General features: G+C 45.3%; 1 protein-coding gene across 4 annotated transcripts in view; it reads left to right on the forward strand.

Moving 5' to 3' along the window:
- Positions 1-17,368, forward strand: part of POU6F2 (POU class 6 homeobox 2) — a 419,114-nt gene that overhangs the window by 378,879 nt on the left and 22,867 nt on the right. For all 4 annotated transcript variants that reach the window (XM_032874946.1, XM_032874948.1, XM_032874947.1 and 1 more), the window contains exon 7: positions 14,936-15,142. In XM_032874946.1, the coding sequence (XP_032730837.1) occupies positions 14,936-15,142 (207 nt within the window). The remainder of the gene's footprint in view (positions 1-14,935; positions 15,143-17,368) is intronic.

Genomic DNA, 17,368 nt, shown 5'->3' on the forward strand with positions numbered 1-17,368 from the left:
TCTCCAAGCAGCTCTGCCACCCCAGGCAAGGCAGCTAGTCTAACTCTGCGGCTGTCTTCGCTTCTGTGCACTGACAACAGTCCCTTCTTCTCTGGGTTGTTAGAGGGATTCGTACTAACAGTAATAAAATTCCTAAATTCCTGCCATCTATTGAGCACTTTCTTTTTTTTTTTTCTTTAAGATTTTATTTATTTATTTAGTTATTTGAGAGTGAGAGAGCACAAGGTGGGGAGGAGCAGCAGAGGGAGAAGGAGAAGCAGGCTCTTCGCTGAGCAAGGAGCGCCGTGCGGGGCTCAATCCCAGGACTCTGGCATCATGACCTGAGCCAAAGGACTGAGCCACCCAGGTGCCCCTACTGAGCACTTTCTACATAGCAAAGATTTGCTTAGCATCCAATAATATTCTATTATTTCATTTCACCTTTACCCCAACCATGGACTATGCCTTATCCCTATTGTACAGATTAACAAACCTCCAAGATCACCCAGCTGATGGCAGGACAGAAACTCAATTCTTGTCTGCTATCAGTGATCGCTCTTAATCGCTGTGATCTGATACGAATTTAAAACTTTCTTATTCACCGATGTATCCCAAGCAGCTAGAATGACACCTGGCCCACAGTAAGCATAAACATAGTAATAAAATCTGTGGAGTGAATGAATAGAGCACTTCATATAAGCTAATACGCTATTCGATAAGCATTTTACAAAAATTCATCATTTCATTTCATTCTCACATTGCTCTTGGCCTAATATCTCTAATTTACAGCTGAGCAAGCACGGGTTCAGAGAAGGGAACCAGCTTCCCAGGGCCACACGGTTAGTAAGGGAAAGAGTCTGGATTTGAGGGCAGATCTAGTTTCTTCGAAGCTCGGCTTTCTTCTGAGTGAAACCGCTTTCAGCACCTCGGGAATGAGTGCTTAAGACACAGCCTGCCATACGGCAGCCTTTCCATAAATATCTCGGGCTCCTCACCCGCATATATTTTAATCCACTTAGGGTGGTTGATCTAAAGTAGAGTTGTTAACTATATTGAAGTCTACAGGGAAATGCTTTTAAGCACCCAGCATTAAGGTGCCTGATGAAAATGTCATTGTCTGTTTACTTTGTTCAGTTTTTTAAACTACTAACATTTAGGGGCTGCTGTAAGGAGTACAAGTCAGAAAGGATGTTAAATGCTTAACACAGCGGAGTTAGCCAGCAAACTCCCCCTGCCGTCTTGTTCCCTTGACCCCGTGCGTCTTGGGACCTACGGTCATTCCAGCACGTGGAGGGCCAGGAGGGGGATTTTGAGTCCACTGCCCACACCGTTAGTAACAGGTTAAGCTGGCTGCCTCGCTTTCTCTACAGTGTCAGCAGCAGAAGGCTAGGCAATGTGTACTTTCCCTCTCTATCATGACTACGTGGCTGCTGGACTTCATTTAATCAAAAGGCAGGGGCACAGGAGTATTATTACCTGCTAGGTTCATTTAACTACTGCTGCTTTCCTTGATGCTCTAGAATAAAAAACATATTCACCTGCCTTCATTAAATCTTTAGGTGACGTTAGCAAGCTCTCCCAGGCAACCAAAAGGAAGAGATTTAGTGATATGTATATCTACCAAAACAAAACTCTCTTTTAACCTGACACGGAATTGGAGGATCTCATTGCAAGTTACGGATGGATTTTTAATGTAGGATCTTCTCAGTATCATTAAATTAGAAAGGAACTATTTGCGTTTTTTAATATAAAAGGTGACAACCTTGGGACACCTGGGTGGCTCAGGTGGTTAAGCTGCTGCCTGCAGCTCAGGTCAGGACCCCAGGGTCCTGGGATCGAGTCCCACATCCAGTCTCTGCTCAGCCAGGAGTCTGCTCCTGCCCCTCCCCCAGCTTGTGCTCTCTCTCGCTCACGCTTTCTCTCAAATAAATAAATAAAATCCTAAAAGGAACCAAACTTATTCCTGATAAGGCTATACTTCAAAAACAGCTTTTGAAATTAAAAATTCCAAAATTCATACCATTGGTATAAATTATACATTACTGAGCTTAGAGCAGGACAGTTAAAAAATCATTACAGTGGTGGTTGATTCATTATGATAAATTACATTTTTCGGACTGCATTGGAGGAACCTGAGTCAGTACACACACACACACACACACACACACACACACACACACACACAGGAACATTTAAAATAGGAAGCAAAAAACCATGAGAAACCACACCAGGACAGGTGCATTGGCCCTTTCAATCACATCCATCGACACCTGACCGATGGCTGGGGCTAAGGGGGCAGATTAGTCACCTTTGAAAATGAGGATGCAATTTTATGAGAAAAACTCATCAGCATCATTCTAATGAGTTACCGTCTTTGTTGTGAGAAATGAGAAACTCCGTGGTCTCACCCTAAAGAGTATTAAAAAAAATGACTAAGAGGAAATTGAAAAAGTAATATATGTCGGAGTGATGAGGCAACTTTTTTTCTGATTGAACAGATAGATAAATATGGCAAGCAGTGTCAAAATACATTTAATTTTGCCACAACAATGGATATTCTCTTGACAAAAAGCATATGAATCACCTCAGACTCATGAAACCAGGTGGTAATAAATAGATGCATTTTTTAATGACGCTTGGAGTGGTTTCATTCCGTACTCTTCTTCTTTTTTTTTTTTTTTTAGATGCTTGTTTTCTTGTTTGTATTCATTTAAATTCAGCTTTGCAGGCTGGATACCCTCACAGCACGAGGTAATGCTAAATGTGGGCAGCACTTTTCTTGAGCAATTGCCAAACGTTTCCTTCGCTGGGACCCACTGCTCCGAAGAACCTAGAATGTTGGAGATCACTGATCCCCAATTTATATTTGTTTGTTTGTTTGTTTTTTGTGGGTTTTTTGTGTTTTTGTGTTTTTAGGGTTTTTTTTTTTTTTAGCTCATTGCTATTGCTTTTTTTTTTTTTTCCCCTCCCATCTGGGAAGAAATATAAAATATACAGTTCATAGGTCCAGAGCTTCATCTAGGGATGTTTACTAAAGCTTCTAAGGACCAAGGCTGAGTCAAACTAAAAGGTGTTCTCCCAAGCAATAAATAACATTAATCTGATTTAGTCACTTAATCTGGCATCGGCAGGCAGAAGCAGAAATACTTCCCCACATTCTAGGTATTTTTTTGCTGGTATTAAAACTTAAACTCTTAGGCAAAGCCATATAAAATCTTACAAAGTTGGTCTGTCTGCAAAATGATGGCTTCACTACAGTGATGATCCTCTTTGGAAGGGAAAAATAATGTTTTCAGAATTCCACAGCGTTAGCGGCAGCAAAGAAAATAAATAGGACTCAGAGTTTAATTTGTAGTTGTTGGGGGAAAAGGGAAAGATGATGAATAACGAATGTTACAGTTCATCCTTAAGAATCTGTCTTTGCTATCTGGTATGTGGAACAACCCTCCGGGCAAATATAGCGACTATTAAAAACGAAAATGTAAAGGCTCTGCAGAGAATTGGAAATTGGGGCATTAGATCATATTTACAAACATTTTCATTCCCTACCATTGAATATCGAGTGAGAAGCCACAAATTGAAACCTGGACCACAATGGCTTGAAGGAATTTGCTTTTGTACCAGGCGTCACACTTGCCCTTGTTATTTATGTATTAACCATGTGCTGAAATATGCATTCCTTAAATTCCAATTCAGATTCTCTATAGGAAAGTTTTGATACGTTCACAGATGAAGAGGGGGGAGCTATGTGACAGCACAGTGACCCAGAGCCCTCGTTTACCACAAAAATGAATTCATACGAGGATCCCTGTAGTGGAATCAAGATGGCAGAGGTCTTGCAACTGGGGTGTGGTCGCTGAGGAGGAATGTCATTCTGTGCAAACCGAGGGGCATTCCCCACCACGCTCCTGTCCTTCCTCGTCTCCAGTGGGAAACCAGCAGTTTCTGTTTATGTTCTTGGGGACCAGAGGTCCCAATGGATCTACCTCTACCTAGCTCCCTGATGGCTACCTGATTGCCACCTGATTTCTGCGGGCATCAAATCCAGCTTCTTCTTCTTCTTTTTTTTTTTTTCCCCTCAGTCTCCCAAAATCTAGAACAGTGCCTGGCACCTAGTGGCCTTCGTCAAAGATTAAACAAAGAACTCTGCTACTTTTCAGGAGAAAATAAGGACCTCTTTCAATGATGGGTGAATTCAGCTGTCCAATGACACATGTGAGCATGCAAACAGGCAGTCCTTAAAAAGGGGGACCTCGGGAGATCACCTCAAGCCACTGATCAGTGCAGCTGTTTCCCAGAAGGAGAAAAGAGCCTGTAGCCCCTACTTGTCAAGAGCAGGGGCTGGGGCTTTATACAATGGATGCCATCTCGACCGTCCTGCCTACTAGAAACCTAGGCTGTCTTCTTCATTGGCCAGTTGCTTGTGCCATAGACAGCAAGCTTTACAGAATGCTCTTGTTAATCCAAAAGAAGGGATTTTCATGAACTCAGATGGCTGGGTGATTTCCCCATCTTCTACAGTAGGAATGAGAGCAGGTGGTATGGCTGGGTGATGGGCACAGAGCAGACCTCAGAAAGGATTTGCTGAGTGAGTGAGTGAGTATATAAGGGCTTAACTTGTGCATGAAACAAATGAATGAATAAAGCAACACTTCTAATTTTTAAGCTGTTCAGAATAAAACAGAGATGTTCAATTACCTGACTTTTCCAGATAATGTGGAAGAGATTTTTTTCTTTGCTAGAATCATCTACAGTCACTTCAATCCCCTACTCTTTCTGACAGTGAAAGAATTGCTAATATGTCTGTATTATCTCTTTATATAAAAATACTTTTAATATGTAAATATTAATATTCATATAAACAAAAATTGCTAACCATAAGCAATAAATTTCCAAGGGGAAGATGGGCATCAAACAAAGTGGCAATTTCTCCTTCCATTTCCAAAAGAATCTCTCCAAATTCCCCTTCCCTTCCCCAAAGAAAATTGCATTTAGTCCTGAGAGTCGTGTTTATTTGAGCTTTGCTAGGAGAACCTTTTCTGTATCACTGGATATTTCTGTCCAATCACAGATGAAGTCAGTCAGCTTTGAATTCCACATCAGGCCCAATCAAACTCTGGGCAAATATTTTACAAAATTCATTCTCCCCTCTTCTGTCTTCCTCTTCCCACCTTCTAGTTAAGTAAAAGCAGAGTAGTAGAGGGAAAATAGCACCACAGAGAAATAAAGAACTCCTAAATAATCCAGAGCTTACCAATATGCCTTTCAATAGAGTAGATTTATAATTCAGATACAATTTTAAAACTTGTGTTGAGGGACGTCTGGGTGGCTCAGTGGTTAAGCACCTGCCTTTGGCTCGGGGCATGATCCTGGGGTCCTAGGATCAAGCCCCACAGTGGGCTCCCTGCTCAGTGGGGAGTCTGCTTCTCCCTTTCCCTCTGCCTGCTGCTCCCTCTGCTTGTGCTCTCTCTCGCTCTCTGACAAATAAATAAATAAAAATCTTAAAAAAAAAGAACTTGTGTTGACAGTGGGCACCTATACTGTGCTCAAGAAAAGGATTAGTGTCCTGGACACTGATCCCTGCCCACCAGTCACTCCACGAGTAAGACAGGCAGTCAATTACAATGACTCCCCACTTAATTCCTATCTCGCTGTAGGATCATCTAGTGTACATTTAATTTAATCTTTAGACTACACTCTAGATCAAAACTTTTATTCTGTCAATGATTCCTAATGCTTGAGTACAAAACCAAATAAAAGAGAAAATAGAAAAAGCTCACATTTACAGTAAAATATGTAAGAACAGATATTGTGATGCATCTTAAAAAAAAAAATTTAAGGGGAAAAAACAAACAAACAAACAAAAACACCTGCATGCAGAGTGTTGAGTGTGCCAGATTCAGTTGTAGTGTTATTATAATAGAAACTGTCAACAGTTCAGACCGTGGCCGCAGCTGCTAACTTCATTTTGCCAAAGGACTCAAGAAAGACTCAGGTCCAATAAGAATGATCATTTTATCAATTGAGTTGACTCTTACCTGGGAGGCCTGTCAGTTCCCGGAGATGTGGAGTTTCTTCCACAGTGTTTGCTGCTAATGGGCCACAGAACCAGGATTCAGGCCATGCTCTATAAGCAAATCATTCCCCTCGTGAAGATCAAGTGGGATCCCTTTCCCCCTGACTCACCATTTGGAATTGGAAAACAAACACATTTACATTAGACTTTTTCTTTCTCGACAATTAAACAAATTAAAGACCGTGTTCCAGGCTGCGTTTGGGAGTTCTGGGTGATCTTGTGCTCCTTAATCATATGTCTAATTAAAGATAAGACCGGAAACGAAGACCCGTATGCACATCTTAATCACATCTTATAAATCTGCTGTTGCTGATGAGAACGGTCTTGCTAAGATAACTGCCAAACGACCGGGATGAAATTCCCCCTGACTCTTCTGACCTTCCCTGGGGTGTTGACACTCTCCCCTACTTTGGGGGCCACTGGCTTTCCCTAGTGCAGCTCCCAGGTTGTCAAGAGCCTCAGTGGCATTTCAGCAATGAAGCCATTGTCATACTATTCATTTTTAAGTCGGCTGACATTTTTTCTTTTTTTTTTTAATCCAAATTCAATTAGCCAACATAGAGTACTTCATGAGTTTTCGATGTAGATTTCAGTAATTTACCGGCTAACCTGTCCACAGTCAGCATATAGCAGCCCAGGCTCTCAGAACCAAACCAAGTTCATAGTCCGTGGGAATGTGTATATTGTGCTCACAGCTTGTAACTCCTCCAGTAGCCGTCACTCTCTCTCTCCTCTTCCAAGCCTCCTTCTTGCCTTCATTTCTCCTCTGCCTTGCAAGTGTTCTTAGTGAACAAAGTCCCGTGACCCACAGGGACTCCTTTTTTAGTATTACTGACCTTGATGATTGAGGTAAAGTCCGTCCCCTCTCTTTACCTGTTTTTAATATTATAGATGGGAATGGCTTAGAAAATACTTGTTAATATTCACGATTAAGTCATGTTTAACTTATTTAAAAAAACCCACTGAACAATGGTCCCGAAATGCTAGCATTCAAAGAAAAACATAAAGAGATGGTACCTTCTGCTCACACTTGGCCCTCTCACAGGCAGTGATGAGAGATGGTCAGGAGAGAAGGACAAGCTTAAATCTCTTGGTAATTGGCAGTTATGAAGACCCTTCCCCTAAAGTGGGGAACGAGGACAGAAGTGATACCCAGCAGGGTAAGATCCTCAGAGCCTCTCACTGTCCCTGTCAACCGGCTCGGTGGCCACAGGCTGTCCCCTCCCCTTGGATTAAACCTCAGACTCTTGTCCCACAACTTCTTATAGGCCCTTAAGGAAACAGAGTCTTCTAGAGTGACCTTAAGGTGCCAACAAGATGCCCCATTCCGTGACAGTAATCAACACTTGGAACCTAACTTAAACGTCCCACAGCCACCAGAAGCGTCCCCAGGTGGGCCTCCTTCCTGCTGCTCCTGCTGTGGGAAAGGGTAGTCTTTCTCAGGTGGAGTGATTCTCCTTCCTTCGGCTTGCTGCCTCCGTTCCTGACAGGGCAGGCTGAGGTGGGGAGAGGACAGATGGGCATAAATGCGGCCCTAGGTTGAACTGCTAAGAGACAGCCTCTTCCCTCTGGGCCAGCAGGTGGCTCAAGCCAGCTCTCCCACGAGCATGTCTGAGGCCCAGCTGGGACCTTCCAACAGCTATAGGACAGTGCTACAGCTCTGTGTTATGTTATTAGCACAGTGCTATAGGCAATGTGTTTTCTTCCAGCTACACACTCCCCTCCCAGGGATTGGTTTTCTCCAAGTCTACTCTCCAAGGCTTTCTGTCCCAGTGCCCATTCCCCAAGGGGGTCCTCTGGGACAGGATTATAAATGGCTCAGATCCCTGATAATGAGTCCAGGGAAACACTCACCCATCTTTGCCTGCTCTCAGTGGGAGGGTAGCAAGGGCCAATGCAGTAGAGCCCTCTCTCTCTCTGTCCCCCTCCCTCTCATCCCTCTCCTTTCTCTTCCTTCCTCTTCTTTGCTCTTCTTTTTCTCTCTTCCCTCCTCAGCTCAAAAACCATAGCCTCTCACCTTTAGATTCCTTATGGTGTATGTTCCCCAACTTTGAGGGAACACTATTTACTTAACTACATTTATTAACCTGGAGGTGAGGAAAAACTCCCCATGCCCCCTTCCTGGGAGTGAAGAAGACACACAGAATTTCAAAATCTTTCTGTGTCTGCCCTCTGAGTTCTAGAATTGTCCTCCTGGTTTTCAACAGCATAGTCTAGTCCCTCCCTTGGAACGCAACACCTATTGAATCTTGGTGCTTCGATGGACACTTTCGGCTTAGCATTCTATTATAAGACAGGAAGGATTTAATTATTTTTCATGGGGAACTACTGTTTTCTGTTCTCCTTGGTAAACTATTTTCATAGTAAAGTCATACCACTCAGAAAAATACAAGAGAGTTGTACAAATTAGTACAAATGCCAGGAGTTACACACAGGCATATAAACAAAATTAAGCTAAGAACAAACAATTATTGAACATCAATTTCGTTAGTGGAGTATTGTTCGGAGACTTGTGTCCCATTTCATCCTCACAATGCCCTTATGAAGTGGATGTCATTATTCCCATTTTACAAATGAATACCCTGAGGTTCTAGTAGTGAAGTCATTTGCCAACAATCTCCCACCGGTTAGTGGCAAAACCTGGGTTTGCACCTGGGCAGTGGAGAATTTAATTCCTCTATAAACATATCCTAAATTCCATTAAGGAGAAGGATCTTTAATGGCTCTTAGGAAGATTTTAGAGAAGAGGATTCTTTTTATTGATGTTATGGCTGTCTTTACAACATCTGGTTTTCATGCAAATTATCCTTCTCATAATGCGACCACAAGTGACACTGCAAAACAAAGATCCTGGCACTTCTAATTCTTTACTCTTGTCTGTGAGTAGGTTTCTGAAGTTGAAAACCAATCATCCAACAGGGATCCTAATTCTGACAGCAGAAAACACTGAGTGGGTACATGTTCCCAGGGGTAGAACACCTCTCAACACCCAGAACACAAGCATCAAAATGTATACCTTCAGCCCTTCTTTTTCGCAGTTGCTCATTAAAGAACTACGTGGTGTCCCTTTCTTGCAAATTGGTCTGAGATAATTTGCCTCATCTCCTGGGCTTCGGTGATACCACCTTCAGGCACCGCCATTCCCGCTGCCCATGCCCAAGCCAGACATTGTTCATCCCTCATGGTGTTATATTTGTCCTGAACGCTGACACCTCCAGAGTTCGGGGAAGCCCCGGACAACCAACTGGCGTTGCCTCCAAGATTAAACCCAAGCGTCCTTAGTTGAGCGTCTCCCTCTTTTGAGCTCCTTCATCTGCTTATCTTTGTGCCTTTACTCTTCTCCGGTTCAGATTCTCTGCAAAAGCCCCTCTCAACACCCACGCCTCTCTTCTTCCCCATCGTGGACAGAGTGCTAAATGCAAGAAGGCACCATTGCATCTCAGAAAAAATAAATTTCGTTTGGGGAGTAACTGTATTCTCCTACCTTTCCTGGAACCAACATCCTAATCGGAGCTGCCAAAATAATGCTAAGTGGGTTTAACCTTACAGTTGGAGCCCAGTGAAATCACACTGAATGTGTTATTTTTGTAAAATTTTATTTATTTATTTGACAGAGAGAGAGAGAGAGAAAGTGAGAGAGCTAGAGCACAAGCATGGGGGAGGCAGGCAGAGGGAGAAGGAGAAGCAGGCTCCCTATTGAGCCAGGAACCCGATGTGGGACTTGTCCCAGGACCCAGGGATCATGAACTAAGCCACAGGAAGATGCGTAACTGACTGAGCCACCCAGGCACCCCACACTGAATGTGTTATATAAAGACAAAATCCTCCCTCGGAGAAAGAGAGAGAATGGCTGTTGCCAGACCAGAGAGGAAGGAGAAGGTAATGAGCTTCTTCTATCCTGGGGATCACTCACACCGGTTCCTTGGCGCTCTGGTGCTCTTTGTTGGATGCTAGTGTTAACAAAAGCCTCTTGACCAAAAAGTGCTGAGGTTACACAAATATTTGGCAAAGAATCATCTCTGCTGATGGATTGAAGGTGCTGAGAAAGTCACCAATTCACAGCATTGACGGATTTCCTTTTCTTAAAGATATGTGCAACGAAATTACTTGTCAATGTGACATCTGCAAATACATTCTCCGTGGCAGAGTTTAACAGCATGTCATAGACAATTACGACACGTGGCCCATCAGATGACTTGTCTGGGTGCCCTGGGCTTCTGTGATGCCAGCATCTGCTGCTGCTGAGGACACCACATGTAGGCAGTGAATGAATTCAGTACATGTTATCTCCATCAGTTCTAATTCGTCCCTACTAAGCACCTCAACTAGTACAAAGTCTCTAAGGACACTGTAAAGATAACCAGGTGACCCCAAATTGCTGAGATTTGCTACAGTTCCAAGACAATCTTTATGATGGCTAAAGTCCTCATTTCCGCTGAATGCACAACAGTCACTTTTATGTGTATGCCACCCAAACTTTTACGGAAACAGGGATTACACGTGCTAACAAACACCAGCAGCCATTTTAACTATATTTTTTTAGTTGCTCTTGTGCCACAGACTTCATTTTCTGTTGTGGTTTATGCTCATAACTTTTCTAAGGAAAAAGACAGGTGGACACGAGCAGCAACAACCAAGGAAGTCCTCTGTCAAAGAGGCCAGAACTTTTTTTTAGATCTCAAGTTGTCATTACGATACGAAGGGCCCAGCCCTGGTTACAGCATTCATCAGAAGATGAGTCATTACAGTTAGAACCAGGGCAAAGACATCGAGGATCATTGCAAACAATGCCCGAGCTATTTGCTGTGGGACTGATGAGACAATAACTTCACCCCAAAATTTCTAATGTTGTAACCAAGGCATAAAGCAGGCCATGCATTTTGAATTGAGGTGGCAGTCAATGACTCCAACAACCCCTCTGTCAAGGATTCATGGAGGCATTTTGCCTCACCCTTGGCCAGCTAGAATGGCATCCTGGTGATGGAGCTCCTATGCAGAGCTTCTCGCTACTTCTGTCTCTTCCGTCCACATCTTTGTCTTTATCCCGGAAGTAACTCCCATTTCAGCGCTCCTCTCCACCTGCTCAAAACTATCCTTGAACCTCCTTGCCTGGATGCGATTTGACAGCTTCTGTGCTGACCTGTCCCTGATCCACTGTCTCAACCCTCTTGCTTGAAAACTAGTCAATGCCCCATCCCCCGTGTCTCTCATGGCCAGCTCGTCTCTTGTTTGGGATGGTTTCTCTGCCCTGCCGAATCCCACCCAAACTTCGAGACTCGGCTCTGCCCTATTTCTTCAGTCAAGTCTCCCTGAACTCCCTCATCGTTCTTCCTCTGATACCACTCATTCATTCCCAATAGACCTTGGAACACCCACCACGTGGATATAGAGATTCTTATCAGTAGTCCTTGCCACTTGTTTGGTATATATCATTTTTCTGTTGAATTGATAGAATCTTTGCATGAGATGTGCCTGCCTTGTTACCCCCTCCTCATCCCTAATTGCATCTTCTCGGTCCTCTCCATGGCACATGATGCCACACTCCACGCAGAGAAGAGTCAGCAGGCACTAGGCTGCTCTGACAAAGTCAGTTCTCTTGTTGTAGTTAATGCCTTGACCAGAAGTCACAGCCTACTGGCTGGCTTTGCTCACTCAGCACCGCGTCTTTCCTTGAGGACTCCCCTAGCAGCAAATTCTTAGCTCTGGGAGCCAGAAACTCAGACTCCAAAGGGCATGGTCTCCAGATGTCTCAGAAGCATCCCTTCTCTCTCTGCCCTCAAGAAGGAGCTCTCCAAATATCAAAGGTCAGTTTTAATTTCCTGATTTCTTTGGAATACATGTTGATGTAAATACTTCCCTTGAATATTAAAAGGCCTCTGATTTCAAATACAGTTTCCACAAGTAAACTGCCAACTTTACACAAGTGCCAAGAGCCTCACACCATGGCTGCCTCAGCATCTCTGGCTTCCTTGTTGAGATCTCTCTGGCATCAGGATTGGAGGAAGCTTTTTGGTGAGGTGTGTGGAAGTACTGAGAGGAGTCGGGGCCAAGCTGAACAAAACAGGCACATCTGGGAATCTGTAGACCGCACTGTGTGATCATCTCTACCCTCAATGAGTGGGAGCAAATGAAAACCGGCATTCTGGTTTTCACTGGGGGCTGTTGGGAAACCCCCACAGCATTGCCAAGTTCTTGCCGTACCCAGATGGTCATCCCAACTCGCCTGCAAGGAGAAGAAAAATGAGAAAGGCACAGCTTCACAGAAGGCTTCCAGACCTTAGAACAGTCCGACCCCACCTTGCCACCTGGCAGGCAAAACCTCCTTATTAAAGGATTCCTCCAGGTTTGCAGTTCCAGATCCCTCTGGTTCCCATGCTAGCCACGGCAAGTGATGCTGGGGCCCCTGAAAGAAAAGAGGAGCCAGTGGGGAGGAGTTTTAGTGGCGCTATGTTTTAGTAATGTCAAGCACAGTGTTCGGAGCAAGGATGTACTTTCGGGAAAGGCTGGAGAGTCGTTTGCATTTGCCTTTCTTCTTTGCACTGGGAAAGAAGGCAAAGCATCTCGTTACCGTGAGGGGAGCAGAGACTCGTGTCAATCTTCTGGGAGCAAAATGCCTCCCAGCATCGCAGTGGGCTTAGCTGTCAGGCGCTGTGCCTCACTCGGAAGCCTTCTCCCGGCTTACTTACTCACACAAGCTCATAAACACGCTGACATGCTGCTTAAAATAGAACCCACAACCCCGCCACCTAAACCAATCTGGCTTCTCTCGGCTTCCAACTCAGGCCAACCCGGTGGACTGGGGTTTCTCAGGTCGAAGACACGGGAAGGCCAGACCGGACAGGTGCATGTAGATGTGGGACGAGGAGCCTGCTCCCCAGGTCTCTACACACCGCCTGTGGGGTCAGAGGGACAGCTTCTGGGTCCTGAGCTGCTTCGTGCAAGACCACTCATCAGTGCAGCACTTATGTCCTCTCGTCTATTGATGTGGACTCGTCCTGACCTGGCTGCCCTGCTGGGACGGGTTCACCGCTGATGCTGCCAGACGGACCAGCAGGCTTGCTCAGGGAGACCCACAGAGCGACGGACTCCCTCAGGGCCTGCTGACCGCTCTCGCAGGCGTTACGTGACCTCCACCGGCATCCGCTGACAACGGCCGCCGCTGCTTTGTATGCACACAGCTGCTCCATTAGCACCGTCCTGCGGGGGCTCCTGCGGTGGGAGCAACGGCCACGCCAGGAGGGGTGCCCTCTCGTCGCGATCCTCATCACCGAACCGTGTTTGCCCTTGTGGTTCTCCTGCAGGTCTTGTTGCTTCTGGAATCCTGAGAGTAGCAGAGGCTAGAAACCATTCGTCGGAAAGACGTGTGTTGAGAACCTGTGTTAAAAGCCCTCTCTGGAGGGCTGTGGGGGCAGAAAACAGAGTCGTTTATAAACTCGGACTGCAAGCTGCATGTTGTCTGGACAGAAGATCCCCACGGGACGCAGTGCCCTCCCGAAGAGTGGGTCCTCTCCCATGTCCTCCCTGCGGTGGGAACCAGATGACATGATGGAAGCGCCGCCATCAGGGGCTCGGCAGACCTGGACTGCCCCGCTGTCACCTACCAACACCTCCATCAAGCGACAGCTGGGCCTCCGCAGCCCCAACCACTTAAAGGGGGCAGACTAACGGAAGTAAGAACATGGAAGGAAACGAAACCATGAACGTAAAAGCACTTCTGGAGACAGTATTATGAATACGTCTGGGTGGTCCCCAGGCCATGCGACCACGGTTCACCCTGGGAGGGAATCCTGGAATGTGACTACAAGAGCAGCGCTGCTGAACCATTCTGCGCTGTGTGGGAGAGGAAAGCCTCCAACCGCCAGCTCCGTGACTCTCCCAGAAGAGTCCATAACTTGGAAGACAGATCGTCTTTTCATTCTGTACTGATTAAATTTGCCCCTAGCAGCATATGAATGTGATCCATGTTTCCAGCTCTCAGAGACACCTTGACCATTTGCCGTCTTGCCCACGCTCCCTTTGCTCCCTTCCTCCTCAGCGCCGTCACCAGCCAGGTCCCTCCTGCAACACTCCGCCCCATCCCCTCGCTGAAGCCAGAAGCTGCTAGACGCAAGCAGAAACCTTCTCTGCCACCCACCACAGAAGCCCTGAACTTCTAACCCTTAAGACCCGGTTGCAAACACGTTATCTAAAATGCACATTTTCAAAAATTGCCGTTTTCAGTTGTCATTCCAACTCTATTTTAAGAGTTTCAGGCATTTGTTTATGATCCCAGTTCTCTCAAACCTTCAGAAAGCAGAAGCTCCCTGACTGAGCTGGTAGGTGGCAGAGCTGGGAAGGCAACCCTGTCTCCCTGAAGCCAGAACCAGGGTGGAGAGACGCACTCCGGCTGGGCTGCCAGGGACCTTGGGGGAGTAGGATGGAAGGTGAAAGGATGCAGGGATGGAGACAGCAGAGAAGAACAAGGCAGGGGAAAGATGTGAGGGACCACAGCAGGTCTGAGGCGCTCCTCTGGGGAAGGGATGTGGCTTCCCTGCTAGAAGAGGGTCTTGGGTACCATGAGAAGTCCATCTTCTGGCTGGTTCTGAGACAACAAAACAGATGTCTGTGAAAGCCTAGGTTTATGTCTTCACTGAAGGTTGATTTTGCTTTCGAGGAGGTGCTTTCCCCTGCTTTTCCATGCATCCCGCTCACGTGTGCTTATCTCTCCTGCAGGTGCTCAAGCCCTGCCCCTGTCTTCTACACCCTCCTCCAGATCTGGTCGCAGTCTTTCTGTTGGCTCTTGGGAGGCTCCTGCACAGAGCAAGGCATGAGTGACCTTCAGCTGCATGTGCAGAACCAGAGCAGAGCCCGGCTCCTCACCTCTGGGCCCATCTCTTGCAGATTATTGGGACCATCCCTCTGATGCCGAATCCGGGGCCATCGAGTCAAGCAGCGAGTGGCACTCAGGGCCTTCAAGTGCAACCCATCACCCCCCAGCTCCTGACCAATGCCCAGGGCCAGATCATTGCCACAGTCATCGGGAACCAGATCCTGCCAGTGATCAACACCCAGGGCATCACGCTCTCACCCATCAAGCCCGGCCAGCAGGTAACAGCCCCACATCCAGGCAGCCGTGGCTGCGTGGACCCCCTCCTTCCCACTCGTCTTCTGTTTGCGCTCAATCAATGACGGGTAATTTTTATAAAACCACATTAAGATTCCAACCTGAATCCTGACACATCAATAATTTTAAAAGGCAAGTAGCTCTTTTTTCATTCTTAGAGAATATGGGTAAGAGCTAGTTCTCTAAGCTACAAATATGAATATATTAAGTTATAAACAAATAGCCACCTAAAATTCAATAGGGATGCATCCTTGCTTGGACCCTGGTGATACTTAATTTTCAGACAATTGTAAAAGGGGTCAAGAAGAAACCAAGGCCACTTATGCCTTAACTGTGAATGAAAAAAAAATTGCTCCATTGTGAAATAAAGCAGGGACTGTCCTATAGCAGGGCGGGTGTGTACAAGGTTTAGAATCATCACAGAGGTGGGAGTGGCCAACTCTGTCTGAGGAGTTTTGAGTTCTTACAGAGAAAAGGTTTGGGGACAGAGTCTTGATGAATGAAGATGGAACAATGATGGGATCACAACATGCCAGGCCACAGGACCAGCAGGCACAGAGACAGGGAAATGAAGAGGATGGAGTGTCACGAAACAGAAGAAAGGCTCATGGAAAGGGCTCCATAATCAAGCTGGAAAGGATGGACTTTGTGTGATCATGAACGCATTACGCATCATCTCGGTGCCCCAGCGTCCTCATCTGAGAAATGGGAATAACCGGTACCCATCTTGCAGAGTGGTCATGAGGATTCAATGAGTCCATCTGGATGAAGTGATTCGTGCCTGGTACACAGTAAGCACTTACACGCTCATGATGATGGTGATGACCGTCTACTCCGCAGCCCTGGAAATCTAGAAGAGGTATTTAAAGGGAGGAGTGACATGTTCAGTTTTATTTTTCAAGAAAACAACTCTAACTCGGGGAGCAGATGGAGGCTGAGCTGAAGAGGCGGAACATCGATTGTCAACAAACCATTTAGGAGACTATAGTAAAACACGGATGGGAATTTATGAAAGCACGTGCCGGATAGCTGAAACCAAGAGTCTGGAACTGCAGTAGCACCAGAATAGGACCTGAGAGTCAGCGAGTGCATACGTTGTCACTGAAAACAAAACCAACTTTCAGAAAACTCAGGAGGAGCGAGAGAATGAAGGAAGACAACGGAATCACTTGGGGAAACATCAGCTTCTAAGGAATGGAAGAGGAAGGGAGAGATGGAAGAAATGGCCAGTTAAGGAGGCGAGGAATCTAGAGGGTAATGATTGAGCATCCAAGAGTTTTTTTTTTTAAAGGAGGAACCGACACAGTGTCAAACACTGCAGAGATGATATCAGGTAAAGCAATGGAGAAATATCAGTTCTCTCTTTGTTGTAACGCTTTAAAGTCTGGAGCTGCTCTGTTTGAAACATTTTGAAACCAGCAGCAGAGTGATTGAAGAAGCCTAAGTTGGACCAGGCTGAGACCCAGATTTGCAGTTGGAGGGTGCACTACCAGGAAAGGTGGTGGGAGAAGACAGATATTAACAGTGAGTACGTGACTGAGTACATGGCCTTATGAGTTGTTGGGAAACTCTATAATGGAAAGCATCTAGCAAGGAAATAGGATGTGAAAGAAAAAGGAAGAAGAAAGCGCTACTCGATTCATCATTCATCTGTAACAAAGTAGAAGTAACTTTCCAGAGATCTCAGCCATTTGGCTTCTGATCCAGCCATGCATAGAGCCCATTCTTGGTGGCACCTGAAGGCTATGTTTGGAAATTCAGTTACTTGTTCAATAAATATTTTAAAAAATCTGTTTTATACATATATATGTGTGTACATATATATATGTATAAACATAAAATCTGTTTTATACATATATATATACACACACATATACATATATATGTATAAAACATTTTTTAAAATATTTATTGAATAAGTAACTGAATATATATATATATATATATATATACACATATATATATATGTTTGTGGGTGTATATATATATATCCCCACCTGCTATTTGTCAGGCACTGTTCCTGGAAGCTAGGCTCATAGACATGACATAGACATAGACATGTCATGTCATAGACATGACAGATACCATGAGTCTAGGGAGGAAGACGGACATTCATCAAAGACTTGTACAAATATGTACCTGAGATCTCTGGTAAATGCAATGAGGGAGTAGCGAGGGGATCTATGAGCGGGTCCAGCAAGGACACCTCC

This window comes from Lontra canadensis, unplaced genomic scaffold (genome assembly GCF_010015895.1).
Source record: "Lontra canadensis isolate GAN:19392208 unplaced genomic scaffold, GSC_riverotter_1.0 scaffold54, whole genome shotgun sequence".
NCBI lineage: Eukaryota > Metazoa > Chordata > Mammalia > Carnivora > Mustelidae > Lontra > Lontra canadensis.